This window comes from Bos grunniens, chromosome 11, assembly GCF_055505025.1.
Source record: "Bos grunniens cultivar Pamir isolate PY7600 chromosome 11, Bosgru_T2T1.0, whole genome shotgun sequence".
NCBI classification, from domain to species: Eukaryota; Metazoa; Chordata; class Mammalia; order Artiodactyla; family Bovidae; genus Bos; species Bos grunniens.
This window is the reverse complement of record NC_141175.1, coordinates 32,198,768-32,219,329: the sequence shown is the minus strand read 5'-3', so window position 1 is coordinate 32,219,329 and position 20,562 is coordinate 32,198,768. Positions and strand designations below refer to the sequence as shown.

Sequence of the window (20,562 nt, the reverse complement as noted above, 5' to 3'; positions counted from 1 at the left end):
TGGGTTGGATTGACATCTCCAGGCCAAAAAGTCAGAAAGCTTTAAGGTAAGCCTGCTGGAAGAAAAAAGAAGAAAAAACTCATGCATACACACATATCAAATGAGATGCAAAAAACTACATTAGCTCAGTGGTGTTATCTGTATGCAATCAGCAATAGTGTGAACTTTTGGGAACTAGCAGAAGGGGGGGGGGAAGAAACATTTTAAAATGGGAATGATTTGCAGCCAAATCAATTGATAAATGAAAGAAAAAAAGATGGTACAACTGAATTGATACCAAAGATTTATAAGGTTGACTAAGTAAACAAAAATGGAATGGATCACCATGGAAATGCATGAATATTAAAATAAGCAAGATTTGAATAGACTAATGATATGCCTCACTTAGACTGACAGGTGTTGATAACAACTGTGACACTCAATCCACACCAACATCCACACTTCTAACATGTTTATTCCTAGAAAACATGGGCCAGATTGAAAGGTTCCTTTGGTAAGAGCTCATAAGGAAAATAAATTTTCTACTTTTAAAGGGACTAACTCAATTCTCATTTATCTACTTGAAAAATAAAAAAGGTTTTACCTATTTGCTTCCTGGATATGAGGAGCTGCATTTAGCAGAAGTCATTCTCCAGGGCTCTACTAGTCTTTGTTCCAATAAACCTCTCACAGAACTGAATTCTCAGTTTGGCTTATCTCCTGCACTGAGTACTTGAAGTATGACCACCACTCATTAGAAGCATAATTAAAAAGACACAACCTAGATTCCTCCCTCCCATCACACACAAATGAAAACCAATAACCCTTAATCTATTTGTTACCATGGCTACCATAGGGTATTTTATTTCAGTACAACTCTAGGTATTTCCTTTGGATTGTTGCTTGCAAATGAAAGTTGGAGACCTATAAATTTTCGTTAACTGTGCTACAAATGGAGAGACTGAACAGAAGAAAATGTTTTTCTTAATCATGAATGAATATGGTTTATAAGATGCTTGTGCGGAAAAGTTATTAAAATTGGTTAAATGCATCAGCCCATAAACCAATTTAAATGCCATTAAATTTATATAGAGTTTAAGGGCACATATGCTAGTAATTCTCTGATTTATAGCAGGATGATAAATCAAGTGCACTCAGAAGAGTGTACAGGATGGAGACTATATTCATCAGTGGCACATAGCTTCATATTTGTATAAATGCCTGAAATATGTGACTACTCAAACACAGGCATGCCAACCAGCCTTTAAAGTATTCACCTGTGAATTATCCAACAACGTTTTGGCCTAGAGTCGCGAGGAACAATCGATAAAGTTGTTCATCATGCCCACTCCAGAAGAGTAGCTTTGCACTTTCCATTGTAATTTTTAAAAAACATCACGAATGAGGTGGGCTAATTAAATCTGCTGTCATTCATCCTAAACCGAAATAATTCCTTAAATCTGCCGTCCCAGGGCTGAGCTGGAGATAAGACCACACAACAAGAAAAGGAACTCTTAAGTGACTAGACAGATGACTTTAAAGCGACTGAAATTAGGGTAAATACAGCTGTAACCAGGACAGATTTATCACCGCAAGAGGAGTCCGAATCCCAGCGAAGCTCGGCTGGTGAGAGGCTGGCGCCTGCAATAGTGGAGCCTGACTGTCCCTGAGCCGAAGAAGTGGAAGTTTCACGGGCAGCTGCAGCTGGGCGTCCTCAGCGGTCCGGTCCCTCCAGCGCTGAGGTCTCCCCTAATGCTACATAAATACCTGCGTCCACGATTCGCCCCGGGCTAGCCGCGGCGCAAGCACCGTAGGGAGCCAGGAGAGCGTTTGCAGAGCGGCAGGGATGGAAGAGGCGGCGGCTCCTCACCCATCAGCATCCCTAGGGACCCGCCAACTGACCCGTGCCTGCCATTGGGTTTCAGAGCCCAGGAACCACAACTGGCTTCTCCGCTGGCGGACCCAGGCATCCGAGACTCGCGCTTTGGCCCCATCACCGTTTGCTGCAGGCAGGCAAGCAGGCAAGGCGGCGCGTCCCCGCCTTCCCCGGCCGACGCAGACCTGACCTGCCCGGGAGCTACCTCGGACCTGGGAGCTGCCTCGTACCTATCCGGGATCTCGACTCTGCTCTCTCGACCCCGGGCGAGCGCTCCCCTCCCTCGGGGCCCGGGGCCCGCACTGCCTAGAGCCCGCACCCGCGCCGCGATCGCAGATGACCCTCGCGCTCTCGGCCCGCTCCAGGCCACAGAGACCCGGACGTGAGCCCTCTGCCAGCCGGCACCTCCAGCGGCAGTCAGGGCGCAAGCCCACACTCCCACACCACACATCTCCCAGTCCACACTATCCCGCACATAAACAACCCCTCCCCACCCAACCCCACATCCTCGCCGCCCCACCATCCCGGTACGCTCTCCTTTCCGCGCCCCGCAAACACGTTGGCACCCACAAGGTGCTAAGGGAAGGGGAGGGGGGTCACAGAAGGTCTGTGCGGGTTTCCTCCCCGTGGTTTTCACGTTCCTCTGCCTCGAAAGTTACTTGGGATTGAGTGAAGAGACCCGGTCCCCAAATGCGGGGTCTGAGGACGGGAGGGGGCAGAAACCCCAACCTGGCTTCCCGCCGCACAGAGGCGCGCACGTCCCCAAAGGGTCGGGCGCGTAGCCGTCTCCAGAGTCCTGCCCTCCGGTGCCTCCTCCTGGCCCCCAGCCCGGCCCGAGCCCTGGGCCGCTCCAGGGAGGTGGCTTGGAGAGAGACGCAAGCTCTCGGGCCCAGCTGAGAGGGGCTGCTTCGGCGGGGGTGGGGTGGGGGGTGGTCATATTCGCTTCCAGCACCCACTACCACCGCAACATTGGCCCCGGGCAGCCCGGGGGCATCCACACCCGGGGGCAGGAAGTTTTTTCCCCCCCTTTTTTCCCCCTGGAGCAGCGCAGGCGCAAGGGCTCCTGCAGCCTTGCGAGTCCAGACGCGGGAGGCTCCAGCCGCCGCCGCCGCGGGAGCCGAGCCCAGCGTTCCGGGTTCTCCGGCCCCGCTCCCAAGCCCGGCCCGGCCCCACGCAGCCTCCAGCACCCTGGTTGCCCGGCGCCGCATCCTTGGCGCCCTAGCCTGCATCTTACCTCCGGCCGCGCGGCTCTGGCCCCGGCCCGACGCGCAGAGAGTCTGGGGTCGCGAGTGGGCGCAGGAGGGCTGATGGATAGGGGACGGCGCCGGCGGGCAGCGGTGGCTGGGGCCGCTCGGGTCCTGGCCGGGAGAAACGGATCCAGGTCCACCTCCTCCTCGCGTTCCTGCTCTCCGCTTTCTCCCCCCTTTTCCTTCTCCTCCTCCGCCGCCGCCTCCCGGCAGCCCAGGGAGGATGCCCGAGAGAGGGAAGTCAGTCCTTCTGCCTGTCAGCCTGTGCGGCTACGCGCGGCGCGGCTCTCACCGAGGCGGCGGCGGCGGCGGCTCCGGCAGCATCGCTCCCCCCGCCCCCCCGGCTCTCCCCGCAGCCGCGGCGGCCGCGGGGCTGGGGTTGGCTCCGGGCTTGGGGCTCGGGCTCCGGGCGGGGGCTGCGCTCAGGCGCGGCGGCCGCGGGGACTGCGGGCGGGCCCTGCGGAGCCGGGGCCGGGGCTGCAGCTAGATCCGCGGCGGCGGCAGCGGCTGCGGCGGGGGCTGGCGCGGCCGCGGCGCGGGGACCATGCTCCCTTCTGGCTCGCTCCGCTCCGGGTACCGTCTGCTTTAGCTGCGAGGGAGGCGGGCTTCGGCGCGCAGCCAGGGGCGGGCGGAGCCAATCACGGGCGCCCGAGTGGGCGGGGGCGGAGGGTGGGGGAGGCGGGGCGCCCCCGGCCGGGCACCCGGCGCTGCTCCTCGGGCCCGAGGGATCCCGGGCAGCCGCGCGCCGGGGCCCGGGGCGGAGTGCTCGCGGGTGTGTCCTTCCGTCCATCCGCCGCCCCCGCCCGCCCCCTGCGGTGGCTCCCGGCTTGCCCAGCTCGGCGGCCGCGCCCGGCAGATGCGCGGCGCTGGGTCCCGGCCTCCTGCGCCCTGGGCCTCCCGGCCCCGCCGGCCCCGGGTTGGCGGACGGGACCAAGGCGAGCTCCCCGGCCGCGCTCAACACCTGAGGAAACTGGCGGAAAAGTTTGAGAACGAAAAGTCCAATCGTCTTTCAGCTTCCGCCCTCCCTATGACACTCCAGCCACGGTAAGGAGCAGGAATTGTCCAGGTCCCTGAAGGACCTCGGCCGGCCCCGTAAATCCTGACCACCGACCCTCTCTTGTCCGTGCAGGTTCGACTCCCCTCGGTGTCCACGGACTTTCCTGTCTGCACCGATCCTCTTGAGTCCGCAGGACCCCTCTCTGTTTCGACAGCGCCTGCCCTGGCCACCCCAGCCTTGCATGTCTTCACTGACTCCCGTTCTGTCTACACCGACTTTCTTAGTTCCATCACTTCTCTGTCTCCACGTGCGGTCTCCACGGACCCTAACTTCCACCTTCATAGGAGAGGTTTGGCTAGAGGCCCGTGGCAGCCCCTTTGCGGGCTTATCCACTGTGTCAGAGCATTTAATTTCAGCACCAGTCTCCCCTTTCTTGGTAGATCTAGATCTGGTTTTTATTCCCTGACCTCTTCCCCTCCTCTACCTTACCCCTTCATTTGGTTTTGATTTCAGAGGAGATGTATTCCTCCCCACCCCCCCCATCCCCCATCTCCAGCCTGAATGTAACGTCTTGTTGGGCTACAGCCTGTGCCTCCCCACTCCCCAGGGCGAAGCCGCAGAGGCCTGAGGCCTGGGTAGAAATTGGGGAGGGGGCTGTGGAAGGTAGGGGGCCTGCTTGTTCTTTGGCTGAAACTGGGAGGAGCCAACCCCGGGCGGGCTCTGCAGGTCCCGCCCTACCCCCCCACCCCTCCCCCGCTGCCTGGGCCGGGGGAGGGGTGATTGGTAAATCTCTCTCGCTCAGCTCACTCCTGTGATGTCTGAATCCAGGCCTCTGCTCTCCTCGGCTGTGAACTCAGTTCAGGGATTGTGTCTTCTTTAATATCTTGTGGGAAGCAGAGTACAGTGTGGCGGCTGATAAATAATAAATAATAATAGTCTACTGAGGGTAGCCGGAGAACTGTCAGTGAAAGGGAGTGAGAACGCTGGGGAAATGGCCCCATTGGTGTTTCCTGAATGGAGTAACTGCGTTTCCTGAAAAGAAGAAGAAAAAAAAATCGGATGAAGTTTTGGTGTGTGAAGCCTAGGGGAGGGGAGAGGACACAGAGTAAAGGAGTCCACCCTTGATGGTGGGGATCAGCCAGGAAAAGGGGGGGTGTTTTTAAGAGAGGGCGACAGGGGGGTGCCTTGGAGGGGGAGCAGGTCGGAGCCCGTGCAAGAAAGCTCCTCCAAGAACCTGAAGGGGAATACGAGGTGTGGTCTGAATGCTAAGTTCTTAACATGGTACATGCAAAGTGATTGAAGGGTAATGTAGAGAGGAGAAAGGAGAAAAGATTACTTGGGATTTTTAAGAAGGACTCAACACCTCAAGCACTGAAAGCGAAGAGGAGAAGGAAGGCACAGGTGAGTCAGTATTCATTCATGTGGTAGGAAGTGGTCCTCTGAAATGATCTATGTGGGTTCACCCGCTGTGAGCTGTGGGATCCACCAGGCTACACAGGACAGGTGTAGACATTATGGAAATGTGGCTGAGGTTTGCAGGCTAAGGGATAGGTAAGATCTGGCCATTTGAGGTGATCATAACGTCTGACAAATCATTTTCAGTGATCTTCAAATGAAAGTAGGAAATAAGCACTCTAAGAATCCTTCTTCAGCTACATCTCTGAGTGAAGGTGTAAGGATTCTCCCAGTTTCCCCGAGGGCGTTATCAGAGAAGAGAGGCTCTGCTGAATCTGCATCCACCCAGGTGATGCCCAGGGTGCCCATGCTGAAGTGTTGCAAAGCCTTCAGGGTTGGATCTTGATAACAGCTCACCGGGGGTGCCAGCTTGTCAGAAGAATGAGAAAAGTTGTGTGAATTAGAATCACAGTGGGTTTGTCTCCCCTGTCCTCACCCCACCCTTCTCTCATCCCCAGAGCCTGCATGCAAGTAAGAATTTCCAGAGTCTGAAGCCCAGATCTTCCCCTGCACTGGGGATCCATCCAACTAGGGACTGTTTGGTTTGGACCCAGGAAGGGTCCCCTCTGGTCTAGACATGAACTCTCATTTCAGCTGGAATGCTGTTGTTCGTGTCATCTGTCCCTGCTTCCCCAGGGTCTTGGTGACTGGATCTGGTTTGTGTTGTGTAAGAGATCTGTCTTTCTGCATAGACCTTGCCTGCAGCTGGGATCTGTTCTGGGTTATTCAGGGCCCTACTCTGTGGTTTGGGGATAAGCTCCATGGTTAGCATGGATCTCTCTTCGTGGTAAATGGGATTTGTTGGGTGTTAGATGCCAAAGCTTCTTTAGCTCCGGTTAAGGATTTCTCCATGAAACACACGATCGAGCTATGTGGAGTGAGCTTCAAAAGCCAGCCCTGCCTGTCCTGACAGAGATGCCCCAAGCTGAGCTCTGAGGTCAGGACCATGCTCCAAGTGGCTGGATTGTGAAGGAGTGGACTTGTGGTCCCCAGAGAGGTAGACTGGAATAAACCAGAACATGCATTCCTGGCTCAGAGCATAGACCATCCTTTGTGCAGTCTGTCAGATGAGGACTTTGTTCTGGAAAAGCTACTGCCATCACCCGAAGAAGCCATAGCAGGACTGTCTGGGAGTGCCCACTGTGGCTGAGATGGACTTCTCTCCTTGTTTGTGTTTATAATCATAACCACAACAAAACGTTCATTTGCTCAGTGGTTGCAGTATGCTAAGCACTGTACCAGATATTCTACCCACAATACCTGGTCAATGATCAGAGCAAACTGTAGAATTAGTGTTCTCGGCCCCAAGTGCTGTGTCCCAGAGAGGGGGAGTGAAAGTGAAAGTCACTCAGTTGTGTCTGACTCTTTGCGACCTCATGGACTGTATAGTGGAATGGAATTCCACATGGAATTCTCCAGGCCAGAATACTGGAGTGGGTAACCTTTCCCTTCTCCAGGGGATTTTCCCAACTCAGGGATCAAACCCAGGTCTCCCACATTGCATGCAGATTCTTTACCAGCTGAGCCACAAGGGAAGCCCAAGAATACTGGAGTAGCCCATCCCTTCTCCAGCGGATCTTCCCAACCCAGGAATCAACTGGGGTCTCCTGCATTGCAGGCAGATTTTTTTATCAACTGAGCTATCAGGGAAGCCCAGAGAGGGTGGGTGATCTGAAATCACACAGCCAGTGAGTGGCAGAGCTGGAAACGGAGTCTGGTTGGTTATTTCCAAAGCCTTTGTCCTTTTCATCACACTCAGCACACAAATGTAGTTTCCTTTGTCATTAACCCAGGTCTTTTCCCTTGGAGAAGACGCAGTGGAGGCTGATTTGGCCACACAGAGGGCTGGTGTGGAAGAGGAAAGCCATGTCTCTGATTACTGAATGCACAGGTCACTAGGAAGAGTGGACCCCTCATCAGAAACCCTCAGGTCTGAGAGGACATCTGTTTCCAGGAGAGCAGTGGGTATAAATAGAGCAGGAGCCAGCCTCGCTGCTGGGCGGGTTTTGTGTTTGCTGTTTTGTTTTTCTAACATTCTGCTCCGCTAAAATCACCCTCATTTGGCATCAAAAGCATGAATAAATCCTACATAAGTCACTGTCCCTCCAGTGGTTAATCAATCCATAAAAATCTATTTAGCACCTACTGTGTGTCCTGCATTTCAGCCCCATGGTGTTGATTAGAACAGGAAGTAAGAAGTCACAGCTGCTGTATTTTCGCTGTGGCCACCCTGCTCTGTGGTGAAGACACATGCTAGTCCCGCAATCAGCGGTCTGTGAAGGGCCTCCTGCCCAGCCTTTTGGTGGGTGCTTTCAGGGATACAGGGAAGGTGCAAGGTGCCTCACACTCTGCTCAGCATCACCCTGCCTGTTTCTGAAAAGGGGTGGAGGCATCCAAATGCAATAGGATTTCCCCCCCACACCCCACCCTTATCCGCATTTTCAGTTACTTGTGGTCAACCTTTGTCTGAAAATATTAAATGTAAAATTCCAGAAACAAACAATTTATAGGTTTCCAATTGCGAGCCATTCTGAGTAGCGTGATGAAATCTCATGCTATCCTGCCCAGGATGTGAATCACTTCTTTGTCCTGTGTATCCACCACCTGCCCATTGAAAGTGAAAGTGTTAATCGTTCAGTCGTGTCCAACTCTTTGTGACTCCAGAGGAAGACTATAGCCTTCCTGTCCATGGAATTCTCTTGGCAAGAATACTGGAGTGGGTAGCCAGTCCCTTCTCCAGGGGATCTTCCTGACCCAAGGATTAAACCCAGGTCTCTTGCATTGCAGGCAGATTCTCTACCATTTGAGCCATCAGGGAAGCCCATAATGTGAATCAGCTCTTTGTCCAGCATATCCACCACCTGCCTGTTAGTACAGGAAAAAACACAGTGCCTGTAGGGTCTGGTACTATCCACTGCTTCATGCATCCACTGGAGGTCTTGGGAGGTATTCCCTGCAGATAAGGTGGGACTACTGTACCTGGTTCTTGTTCTTGACAGAGGCTGAGGTAAAACCTGAGGAGGGAGGAGGTTTCCATGGGAAGCAGAGGAGCCTTGGGCCAGGAGGACAGAGTATGCTGGATCCTTGGATTGGGGAACTCATCCAGGTGTGCTAGTTTCTGGGACATGGCTTATTGTTAACAGTCATTTCCTTTGGATGAAAATGAAAATGTATTTTTTTTCTTTGCCTAAATCAGTGAACTATTAGATTCTAAGATTCAGAGTGAAAGTGGTGGTGTCTTTTTTGGCATTTTCAATGGCAGGAATTCAGCACCTTTTTTTAGTACCAGTTGTTTGCAGGTGGCAGGAGTGCTAATTAGACAGAGCCAGTAGCAATTTTCCTGGATGGTTCTGACTCCCAAACCGACAGGAAACACTGCTTGGGCATTTTAAGAGAGCAGATTCTTCTTTCCCTGCTGATAGAGCGATTCTTCAAACACGGTGGTCAAAGGAGTGGGTTTCCTGGTTGCTCTATACATATTTATTGGGTGCTGAATTGTTCACAGTGACCAAAATTTCATTTTACTTCTTTGGTGTTTAAGAAGGGCCTGATGCTTTTCTATGAGACAGTGTAAAAAGAAGACCCAAATGATTGGGAGGATAGTTGTAAGGAACATTTTATTGGAGTGTTAGAGTAGTCTTTCGATCACGGAAGCAGGCTTTTCATGAAAGGGAAAATTCAAGAGACTTTTGAGAGAAGATTGAATCTTTGTAGTTCTTTGCATATATATTTTTTAAGCTGTTTTTAAGAATAAACAGGTTACAGTCCTGCCAGTTCCCTGTTTGACTCCAGAATCCACTGGTGCCAGTGTCTTTCCTCTCTCTCTGAGATTTCAGTAGGACTTGGGGCCAAAACCATGTCATGAGTGTGGTCATTTCAAAGCTCTATATTGGACCAGAAGTGGAACGAGACCATCCAGGGCGGGTGACTGCCCACTCTGTCACGATGACAGAGATCCTTGTGCTCTCTCCCTTCTGTCTGGACTCAGGCTGCCTGAGAGTGTGGAAGTCCACATGGGCAGTGGGGTGGGGGGGACACAGTGGGAAGCAGAGGGGCCACCATGCAGAGCCGTTAGCCACAAATCTCATTTTCATCAGCTGTTTCATGAAGACAGCCAGGTCCAAGGCTCTGTCTCAGGAGTTATGATTTATTTCCATGTGTGTGTTAGTTGCTGAGTCATGTCCAACTCTCTGTGACCCCATGGACTGTAGCCCACCAGACTCCTCTGTCCATGGGATTTTCCAGGCAAGAACACTGGAGTGGGTTGCCATTTCCTTTTCCAGGGGATCTTTCTGACCCAGGGATCCAACCTGGGTCTCCTGCATTGCAGGCAAATTCCTTATCATCTGAGGAACCAGGGAAGCCCGTTTATTTCAAGTCCCCAAATCGAGGCTACCTGTCATGTTCACAAGCAAAAGGCAGCCCCTCCTCCAAGGGAACAAGTTCACTATTCTCCCCAAAGACAGAGGTGTTGGGAATCAAGCTTCAGGCACTCTCAGATTCTGAGATAAATCTCAGTTTGCAGGTGAAGTATCTAGTTATTTCAGCTATTTTGGGTCCTTTGGAATATGTATCCCTGTATTTCATCTTCACTGCTTATCCCTACTTGAATATGTGCAACTGCATGCACTTTCTGTGCGGTGGGTCTGGGAGGAAGAGTTTGTGAGGTCATGCTCTGGGGAAACACGACTGTCAACACACTGGCCCCAGAGGCCCAGTCCCCAAGGAATCAGAGGCGACAAGGAAGGGAAAGCAGTAGGGCCTGAACTCAGGGTACTTACTAGATATTTACTAAGGGTCTTAATAACTGCCTGAGTCTGTGATAAAAGTCACCATCTGGTCCATCTCTTACTATAAGAAAATATGATATATGAAAATTCAAAATGATAAAACAGAAGGATTTGAAAGTTTACATTACAAAAGGATGCATGAACTGCCTGTAAGTGAGGCTTTTCCCTTTGATATTTAATCTGTGGCTGATTTATTAGACATTCTGTTCATATACAACTGGGCAGAAACACATTAATTTATTTTTATTTATTTAAGACTTGTGACCTGCCTGCTTTCAAGATGTCTCAAGCAATTTACAGGTTAAAACATGGGGCAAAAGGAGACATTTAGGAATGAAATAGAACAGACAGAACCCAAAGGGAGGAGCTGGGTTAGAGGCATTAAGCACACAAGATGAATGGGTTCTACAGATAGGATCTCTAAGGGAAAGCAGGGCAAATGTGCCAGGTTACCTGATTGTATAAAGAAAGGCGCATTTGTATCAGGTCATTAAAGATGTCTCAAATAGAAACTGTTTAAAAAATCAGAGGCTATTACAAATGGAAGAATGTAGTATTATTGAGATAAAAGATTTCTCCTTTAGACTTTGCAGACAAATGCTAATCCTCGACAAGTGTAACACTGCAGGTTTTTATGTTAACATTTTTCACTATGTCTAAACCTTTGAAAAATATTTACCAGATGATTTCATTAAAAATTTTCAGTTCCTTATAGGTTTACTTATTGCCAATTCAGGAAAAGGGTTGGAAATAGGTCACATTTCCTTTAGGTTGCTGTGAATTTTCCTAGAAAGCAACAGGTGTGTATCTTCTAGCTTAACTCTAAACCCTTGATAATTTTAGTGTAGTTTCAGGTCAATTTCAAAATTAGCCAGAGTTTTGGCTAATGTAAAATTTTATTAGAAATAAACAGAACTTAGCATTAGAATGATAGACTAGAGATCTGTTCAGGAAAATTAGAGATATCAAGGGAACATTTCATGCAAAGATGGACATGATACAGGACAGAAATGGTGAGGACCTAACAAGCAGAAGAGATTAAGAAGAGGTGCCAAGAATACACAGAAAAAATGCACAAAAAAGGTCTTAGTAACTTGGATAACCACGATGGTGTGGCCACTCACTTAGAGGGAGACATCCTGGAGTGTGAAGTCAAGTGGGCTTTAGGAAGTATTACTATGAACAAAGCTAGTGGAGGTGATGGAATTCTAGCTGAGCTATTTCAAATACTAAAAGATGATGCTGTTAAAATGCTGCACTCAATACACCAACAAATTTGGAAAACTCAGCAGTGGCCTCATGACTGGAAAAGGTCAGTTTTCACTCCAGTCCCAAAGAAAGGCAACACCAAAAAATGTTCACACCACCGTACAGTTGTGCTGATTTTGCACGCTCGTAAGGTTAGCCTCAAAATCTTTCAAGCTAGGCTTCAGCAGTATGTGAACTGAGAACTTTCGATGTACAAGGTGGGTGTAGAAAAGGGAGAGAAACCAGAAATCAAATTGCCAATGTTCGTTGGATCATAGAAAAAACAAACGAATTCCAGGAAAACATCTACTTTTGCTTCACTGACTATGCTAAAGCCTTTGACTCTGTGGATCACAACAAGCTGTGGAAAATTCTTACAGAGATGTGGCTGGGAATACCCGACCACCTTACCTGTCTCCTGGGAAACCTGTATGTAGGTCAAGAAGCAACACTTAGAACAGGACATGGAACAATGGACTGGTTCAAAATTGGGAAAGGAGTACGACAAGGCTGTATACTATCACCTTTCTTATTTAATTTATATGCAGAGTACATCATGCGAAATGCTGGGCTAGATGAAACACCATCTGGAATCAAGATTGCTGGGAGAAATATCAACAGCCTCAGATATGCAGATGATACCACCCTAACAGTAGAACTTGAAGAGGAACTAAAGAGTGTCTTGATGAAGGTGAAAGAGGAGAGTGAAAACGCTGGTTTAAAACTCATCATTCAAAACATTAAGATCACGGCATCTGGTCCCATCACTTCATGGCAAATAGATGGGGGAAAAGAGAAAGCAGTGGCAGATTTTATTTTCTTGGGCTCTAAAATCACTGTCAGGAGTGACTACAGCCATGAAATTAAAAGATACCAGCTCCTTGGAAGAAAAGGTATGACACATCTAGATAGTGTCTGAAAAAGCAGAGACATCACTTTACCAACAAAGGTCTATATAGTCAAAGCTGTGGTTTTTCAAGTAGTCATGTATGGATGTGAGAGCTGGACCAAAAAGAAGGTTGAATGTGCTGAAGAATTGATGCCTTCAAATTGTGGTGTTGGAGAAGACTCTTGAGAGTCCCTTGGACTGCAAGGAGATCAATCAGACCAGTCAATCCTAAAGGAAATCAACCCTGAATATTCATTGGAAAGACTGATGCTGAAGCTGAAGCTCTAATACTTTGGCTACCTGATGTGAAGAACTGACTCATTGGAAAAGACCTCCATGCTGGGAAATTTGAATGCAGGAGAACGGGATGACAGAGCATGAGATAGTTGGATGGTATCACCATGGAGTTGGGACTTAGTGGATGCCAGTTTGAGCAAACTCCCAGGTATACTGAAGGACAGGGAAGTCTGGCATACTGCTGTTCATGGGGTAGCAAAGAATCAGACATGACTTATAGACTGAACAATAATAACAACATCCACATCAGCAGATTGTGTACTATAACCTTTTAATCTTTTTCCTGGGCTAGACTACATCTCCTAGCACCCCTGCAGTTGGACTGTATCTCCCAGCCTCCTTTGCAGTTAGGCTATATTGCTTAGTTTCCCTTTTAGTTAGACGCACTCATGTTAATGAAATATGCATGCAAGTAATACATGCCATTTCCAGACCTGACCCATTAAAATCTGCCCTTGTACTTTGCATGCTCTTTTCCCTCTCTCCATGTTGATGCAGGCAAACACAGAGATCTTGGAAGCTGCAAATTAAAGATGGCAGTGAAACAAAACCCAGGAAGCTCTGGTTTTCTAACTTATTGTTCAGAGGGGGCCACTCACTGATCTGGAACACCCATTTTGGGACTTCAAGAAATAGGAAATAAAATTCTATTATATTTGAGCTGTTTTATTAATTTTGGTTTGTTTGTTTTTGTGACTAGTGTTACCCTAACTAATATAGCAATCAACTGAGCCTCTGAGAGGTGAATTCTCTGGAGAATCTGCATTTTTAACAAGCACCTTAGAGGAGTTTGAGAAGCACTGCTGGAGTCGAAGGGGAACCAATCACTCATGGGTTTAGAGTAGACTTAGTAATATGATGCTATTGCATTTTAGAATGACAGCAAGAAAGCAGACTTTTACCTCCTTTTTCTTTGCCACAGAGAACAATCTACTTACTAAAAAGAAAAGGAAAACTGTGGTAAGAGAAAATTGAAGTTCAAGATGAATAAAGAGATTATAACAAGCACCAACCTGCTGTAAATGAGCTCAAGTCTCTTGGCCAGGACAAATTACACCCCAGGGAGTAGAGAGGACTTACCACCAGAGCTGTAGAGTCTCTGCTGATAATCTTTAAGGAGCATGGAGAGTGGGAAAGAAAATGGAACACAAAAGATGGGAAAATATAGTTTTTATTAATAAAGAGGGGAAAAGACTCTGCAAGCTACAAAAATGGGGATATCCTATTCACCCTCATGAATTTGATTATTGAAGGCTGATTTGTGAGTGTATGAAAAATGGAGAATTCTCTAGAAGCCTGTGTGGCTTCTTTTAAGAGCAAGCCACAACAAGGAAACTGTATTCCCAGTTTTGTGATAGGCTTGCTAGATTATTATGTCAGGGAATTGTGTTAGCTGTGTAGAAGCAAAGCATACCTCAGGTTGGTATTTGTCAAGGAATCTCATGATAAATTTGTGTGCAAGATAAAGTAATTTCAACTGCAGACTAGTATTTGGGTAATACATACCCAAAGATGCTAATCACTGTCAGCATGAAAATACATTTCTAGTGAAAGGCCACAGTCATAGTTCCATCTGATATTTTTATTAGTAAGGCAGACATAAATGATGTAGTTAATCCTGAAATCTTGAGATGATGTGTAGAGAGTACATTTATTGGCATAACAAGGCCCAAAGAAAAGGCTCAAATATTAATCTAAATGTAATGATGTGAAATGAAACAGACAGACAATAGGACTGAGGAGGTGGGTTCAAACAGTGCCCCCCCCACCCCCCCACCGCCTGCCTCCATACAAACCCAGGGCTAAGAGGCAGTAGCTGTGCCCTGAGAGAAAAATGCAGGAACAGGACATCAAAGATGTTGTTCAGTTGCTCAAAGCCCTGTATGAACTCTGAGGTTAGCTGTGAAGCCTTGGGGTTAGCCGAGACCAAATGCAGTTGTCTGAAGGCATCTCAGGGGCAGAGGGACCCAGGCAGATTTCAAAGGGCCAGATGGGAAGATTTCAGGTTTGCATAAGAATGAACTTTCTTCAGCCATTTCAGAGCTTCCCAAGATGATAGGCTGCTTAGAGATCACTGTCAATTGACATGACCAAGTGGAGAGAGAAGATCCCTCGTTGGGACCTCAAGAAAAAGGTGAAGACATCTGAATGGGTATTTGGCCACAAAGAAACCACTACAGTCCCTCCAAGTATTAGTAGCTATATGATGGGCACCATTTAGTGATAACAGGTGCCAGGCATAGTGTTAAAGTGTTAAAGCTCCAAAGTCCTATATTAGCTTTTTGGCTGCTGTCACTAATTACTTAGAAGAAAAGCTATGGAAAACCTAGATAGCATATTAAAAAGCAGAGACATCACTTTGCTGACAAAGGTCCCAATAGTCAAAGATATTTTTTCCAGTAGTCATGTACAGGTGTGAGAGTTGGATCATAAAGAAGACTGAGCACCAAAGGATTGATGGTTTTGAACTGTGGTGTTGGAGAAGACTCTTGAGAGTCTACAGCAGCAAGGAGATCAAACCAGGCAATCCTAAAGGAAATCAACCCTGAATATTCATTGGAAAGACTGTTGCTGCAGCTCCAATACTTTGGCCACCTGATGTGAAGAACCAACTCACTGGAAAAGACCCTGATGCTGGGAAAGATTGAGGGTAAGAGGAGAAGGGAGTGACAGAGGATGAGATGGTTGGATGGCATCACTGACTCAATGGACATGAGTTTGAGCAAACTCCAAGAGATAATGAAGGACAGGGAAGCCTGGCGTGCTACAGTTCGTGGGGTCACAAAGAGTCATACATGACTTTATGACTGAACAACAACACAAATTACTATAAAATTAGTGACATAACTCAATACAAATTTATTGTCTTACTGTTCTGGGGCCCAGAAATGTAAAACCAAGGGGTCTGCAGGCCTATATTCCTTCTGGAAGCTCTAGCAGAATATCAGTTTTCAGTTTCAAGAGGCTGCCTGCATTCCTTGGCTTTGGGTCCCTACCTCTGTCTTCCAGGTTAGTGATGTAACATCTTAAGTCTGTCTTCTCTCTTTCTGTCTGCTTCTGTTATCGCATCTCCTCTGCCCCTGATCCCATGACTTCCCTCTCAGAAGGACTCTTGTGATTACACTGGGTTTGACCATCTAGATTCATCTCCCCATCGCAAGGTCCTTAGTTTTATCACACCTGCAAAGTTTCTTTTGCCATGTAAGGTATCATATTCATAGGCTTTGAGGACTAAGATGATGACATCTTTGGGACGGTTGTTATTCTGTCTACTGCAAGCCCTTTATATATTGCCTCGTCTAATTTGATCCCTCACTGTCTTGAAGAGTTGGGCATTATTTCCACTTAACAAATGGAGAATTGGAGCCATGGAACAATTACGAAACACACTATACCACCAGGAAAAATGGTGAGGCTGGGATCAAACTGGGTTCTGACTCTTAAGAACTGAGACTTTTACCACTCTGATGCTGTACTGCTCATGTTTATTATTCTTCTTAGAGCCCATGATTCTAAGCACTACTTATCGCCCTTCTTTAATGGTGTTAATTTAGTGGTGACATTGTTGCAGCTTGTTTCTTCTAAAATGTCATTCAGTTCAGTTCAGTCGCTGTCAGTCGCTCAGTCGTGTCCGACTCTTTGCGACCCCATGAATCACAGCATGCCAGGCCTCCCTGTCCATCACCAACTCCTGGAGTTCACTCAGACTCACGTCCATCGAGTCAGTGATGCCATCCAGCCATCTCATCCTCTGTCGTCCCCTTCTCCTCCTGCCCTCAATCCCTCCCAGCATCAGAGTCTTTTCCAATGAGTCACCTCTTCGCAGGAGGTGGCCAAAGTACTGGAGTTTCAGCTTTAGCATCATTCCTTCCAAAGAAATCCCAGGGCTGATCTCCTTCAGAATGGACTGGTTGGTTCTCCTTGCAGTCCAAGGGACTCTCAAGAGTCTTCTCCAACACCACAGTTCAAAAGCATCAGTTCTTCGGTGCTCAGCCTTCTTCACAGTCCAACTCTCACATCCATACATGACCACTGGAAAAACCATAGCCTTGACTAGACGGACCTTTGTTGGCAAAGTAACGTCTCTGCTTTTAAATATGCTATCTAGGTTGGTCATAACTTTCCTTCCAAGGAGTAAGCGTCTTTTAATTTCATGGCTGCAGTCACCATTTGCACTAACACGAGTCAGACATTTCTGGCTACCTGTGAAATTTAAGTGGCCTCCCCCTGAGATCATCCTTAGCATCCTCAGCTCACAGCTTTTGCCTCTCCTGGATTTTGTCACCTTGCACCTTCTCAGCAACAGGAGTTTGGAACAGTGTTATTTTCTGAATTCAGATCTGACAGTCTTTGTAGACCAAAGGTTACACAGCCGTATAAGTTTGTTTTTAACCCAAAGTAAGAGAGTTGTCAGGCAGAGTGTATAAAATGATCCCAGAAATGCAGGCTAAAAACCTAGCAATTCAATGAGGCAACAGGAGCACCATGGTGACAGTGGCATTTGGGTCCCAGGGCAGATATAAAAGTGGTAGCATCCTGTTGACGCCCACATCCTCAGAAACGAGTTCAGGCCCTACTGAGGTGGGCAGTGGAGGAGTCTCCTGCCCAGACCCTCTGCGCTGGAACATTGCTTCCAGCATCTGTAAAGCTGAGCGAGAGACAAGCCAGTGCCCCATTTTACAGGTGGCAACCCTGAGGCTCAGAGCTGTGCTCAAGGTCACATGACCAACTCATGGCAGAGACTGGGCCCAAAGTCAAGGGCCCTGGGTTTCAGTCTTTGCTCTGCCATTCACCGCTGCAGTGGGACCATGCGCATGACAATGAACATGTCATGTCTTTTCTCTGGTCATCCTTCCAGTGTGTTCTATCTTGACCGTTTGGAACCACAGTATGTCAGAATTGTCTGGGCTGGGCTCTGGGTCACAGCAGAGCTGGGTGTGGGTTGAGCACAGCCTGGCTGGAGAGAAGTCTGGAGCACATGTTGGTGGGGTGTGGCAGGGGGTTGGTGATCACTGGTGACACCAGGATGTGGTTGCCAGCAACAGAGTCCACAGGGCACAGGAAGGGCTAGGCTGGGAGTGGAGGCTATGATCTGACTATGATGCTGAGCAGTGGCTGGATGGTAGGAGTGGAGGGGAAGGGCCTTGGGTCTATTGGGTTCAGTGCCTGTTCAATTGCTGGACCTGGTTCACCCTCCTGGCAGGTGGTTTCTGGATGGTTCATACAGCAGTGCCATGGCAGCCTTCCCCAAGCCTATGTTATAAGGTCAGAATTGATTGAGCACCTGAGAGTCTAGAAAGGAAGGAAACTATCATTTGAACACCTTGTTTATGCCAGGTACTCAGCTAATGGCAGTAACTGCCCTTACTATGCACTTATTTTCTGCTAGTCACAGGGGTTTTCACTGATTCTGGGTACAAGGAGAATGCAACACAATTCTTGCCCTTGGGGAGGTCAAAGTCCACAGGTCTGTGGCTACTAACCTTTACTAGTCAGCACAAGGACTGAAAGTGAAAGTGAAGTCGCCCAGTCGTGTCCGACTCTTTGTGACCCCATGGACTGTAGCCTACCAGGCTCCTCCCTCCATGGGATTCTCCAGGCAAGAGTACTGGAGCAGGTTGCCATTTCCTTCTCCAGGGGATCTTCCCGACCCAGGGATCGAACCCGGGTCTCCAAGAAAGTGGTAATTAATGAATATAAGAGGAAGTAGCAGGGGTGGTAATTTAGAAAGCACTGGGTTGGGGAGTCCCCAGTGTGTTACCAGTGTGTTCTCCTGCTAGAACTCTGGTGTTAAGGCAAGAGAGGTGCTGCTTCTAGAACGTTTCTCAATAGTCTTTATTCCTTAAAAATAGCGTTGCGTTGCTAACTTGTGTTCATCGTTCAGTCTGTGGTCCACTAGGACTCTTGGATCCCCGTTTCCCCGTGGTAGCATCTCACTTTTGTACAGTTGTCACCATTTCCCTTTTCAACCCTCAGCATTTCTGTTGACAAGATCAGGGAAACACAGAAAATAATTTTTTAAATGTTCAATTGATTTTATTTTTTGTCTTTTTTTCCAAAACAATTTTATTGAGTTATAATTTACCAAAACATTTACCCATGTTAAGTGTGTGATTTTAGTAAATATACAGAGAGGTGCAAGCCTCACCACAATCAATTTTAGAACATTTTTCTTACCAGAGGGAGTAATTTAAGGGCACAATGCAAGAAATATGGGTTTATTCAACCTGCTTGAACATGCATTTCTGAAATTATTGTATGTAAAATCTGTCAGCAAATTTTGAGTCACTTCACAGTATACTTTTGCAAAAAAATAAAAGCAAAATGAAGTGGAAGGAAGAACCCCTGTGCTTTAAATCTTAAGAAACCATTATCCATTTTGCAGGTCACTTCATTAATAAACAGATTATTATAAAAGTAATTATTTTAGAGATGGCAACTGCCATTAGCTAATACTACATTGTTGTCTACTGGGACTTATAAAAAGTCTTTTTAATTTGCTCTTCAAAAATCACTTACACCCACAAAACCACTTCAGTCAACGAAATAAATCTAGGTATGGGCAAAACCTAGTTACCATGGCGAAAACAGCTTTACCTTTTTACCTTTCTAATTCGTTTCCAGTCAGATTTTCTTTCTTCTCCAGAACTCCCTGATTGGTGGAAGGGCTTGTCTAGGGAATCCCATCCTTTTGCAAAAGTGGCCACTCTCTGGCAAAAAAGGTACCATTCAGTAACCCATCAAGGGTGGAGTGCACTGAATAACAGATGCTCAAATGATTTCCATTGTAAATACCCACTGGAGAATAGCCAATAGAGCATTCAGAAGCTGTTGCTGGGTCCTCTATTAGTTACGCCATTGCTTATGTGGGCTGGTCCCTCTGATAGGGCTCATAGGTGGGGTCAATGCCTATTCCTTCTCATCTCACATTCCATCCTCCTTATGTTGTTCAGTTCAGTTCAGTTGCTCAGTCGTGTCCAACTCTATGTGACCCCATGAATCACAGCACGCCAGGCCTCCCTGTACAACACCAACTCTTGGAGTTCACTCAAACTCATGTCCATTGAGTTCGTGATGCCATCCAGCCATCTCATCCTCTGTTGTCCCCTTCTCTTCCTGCCCCCAATCCCTCCCAGCATCAGGGTCTTTTCCAGTGAGTCAACTCTTCCCATGAGGTGGCCAAAGTATTGGAGTTTCAGCTTCAGCATCAGTCCTTCCAAGGAACACCCAGGACTGGTCTCCTTTAGAATGGACTGGTTGAATCTTCTTGCAGTCCAAGGGACTTTCAAGAGTCTTCTCCAGCACCACATTTCAAAAGCATCAATTCTTCAGCACTCAGCTTTCTTCATAGTCCAACTCTTACATCCATACATGACCACTGGAAAAACCATAGCCTTGACTAGATGGACCTTTGTTGATAGAGTAATATCTCTGCTTTTGAATATGCTATCTAGGTTGGTCATAACTTTCCTTCCAAGGAGTATGCATCTTTTAATTTCATGGCTGCAATCACCATCTGCAGTGATTTTGGAGCCCAAAAAAATAAAGTCTGACACTGTTTCCACTGTTTCCCCATCTATTTGCCATGAAGTGATGGGACCAGATGCCATGATCTTCGTTTTCTAAATGTTGAGCTTTAAGCCAACTTTTCCACTCTCCTCTTTCATTTTCATCAAGAGGCTTTTTAGTTCCTCTTCACTTTCTGCCATAAGGGTGGTGTCATCTGCATATCTGAAGTTACTGATATTTCTCCCAGCAATCTTGATTCCAGCCAGTGCTTCTTC

General features: G+C 47.7%; 2 protein-coding genes across 2 annotated transcripts in view; one reads left to right on the top strand and one right to left on the bottom strand.

Annotated features, from left to right (window-relative positions):
- KLHL29 (kelch like family member 29) overlaps positions 1–3,663 on the bottom strand; it is a 331,803-nt gene extending 328,140 nt beyond the window's left edge. The window contains exon 1 of the mRNA XM_086325713.1: positions 3,090–3,663. The gene's annotated coding sequence lies outside the window, so the exon portion shown is untranslated. The remainder of the gene's footprint in view (positions 1–3,089) is intronic.
- The window catches only part of LOC147362814 (uncharacterized), a 36,461-nt gene continuing 18,090 nt past the window's right edge, over positions 2,192–20,562 (top strand). Inside the window, exons 1-3 of the mRNA XM_086328373.1 lie at positions 2,192–2,460; positions 2,902–3,130; positions 3,171–4,146. Coding sequence (XP_086184499.1) covers positions 2,192–2,460; positions 2,902–3,130; positions 3,171–4,067 — 1,395 coding nt within the window. The 3' untranslated portion in view covers positions 4,068–4,146. The remainder of the gene's footprint in view (positions 2,461–2,901; positions 3,131–3,170; positions 4,147–20,562) is intronic.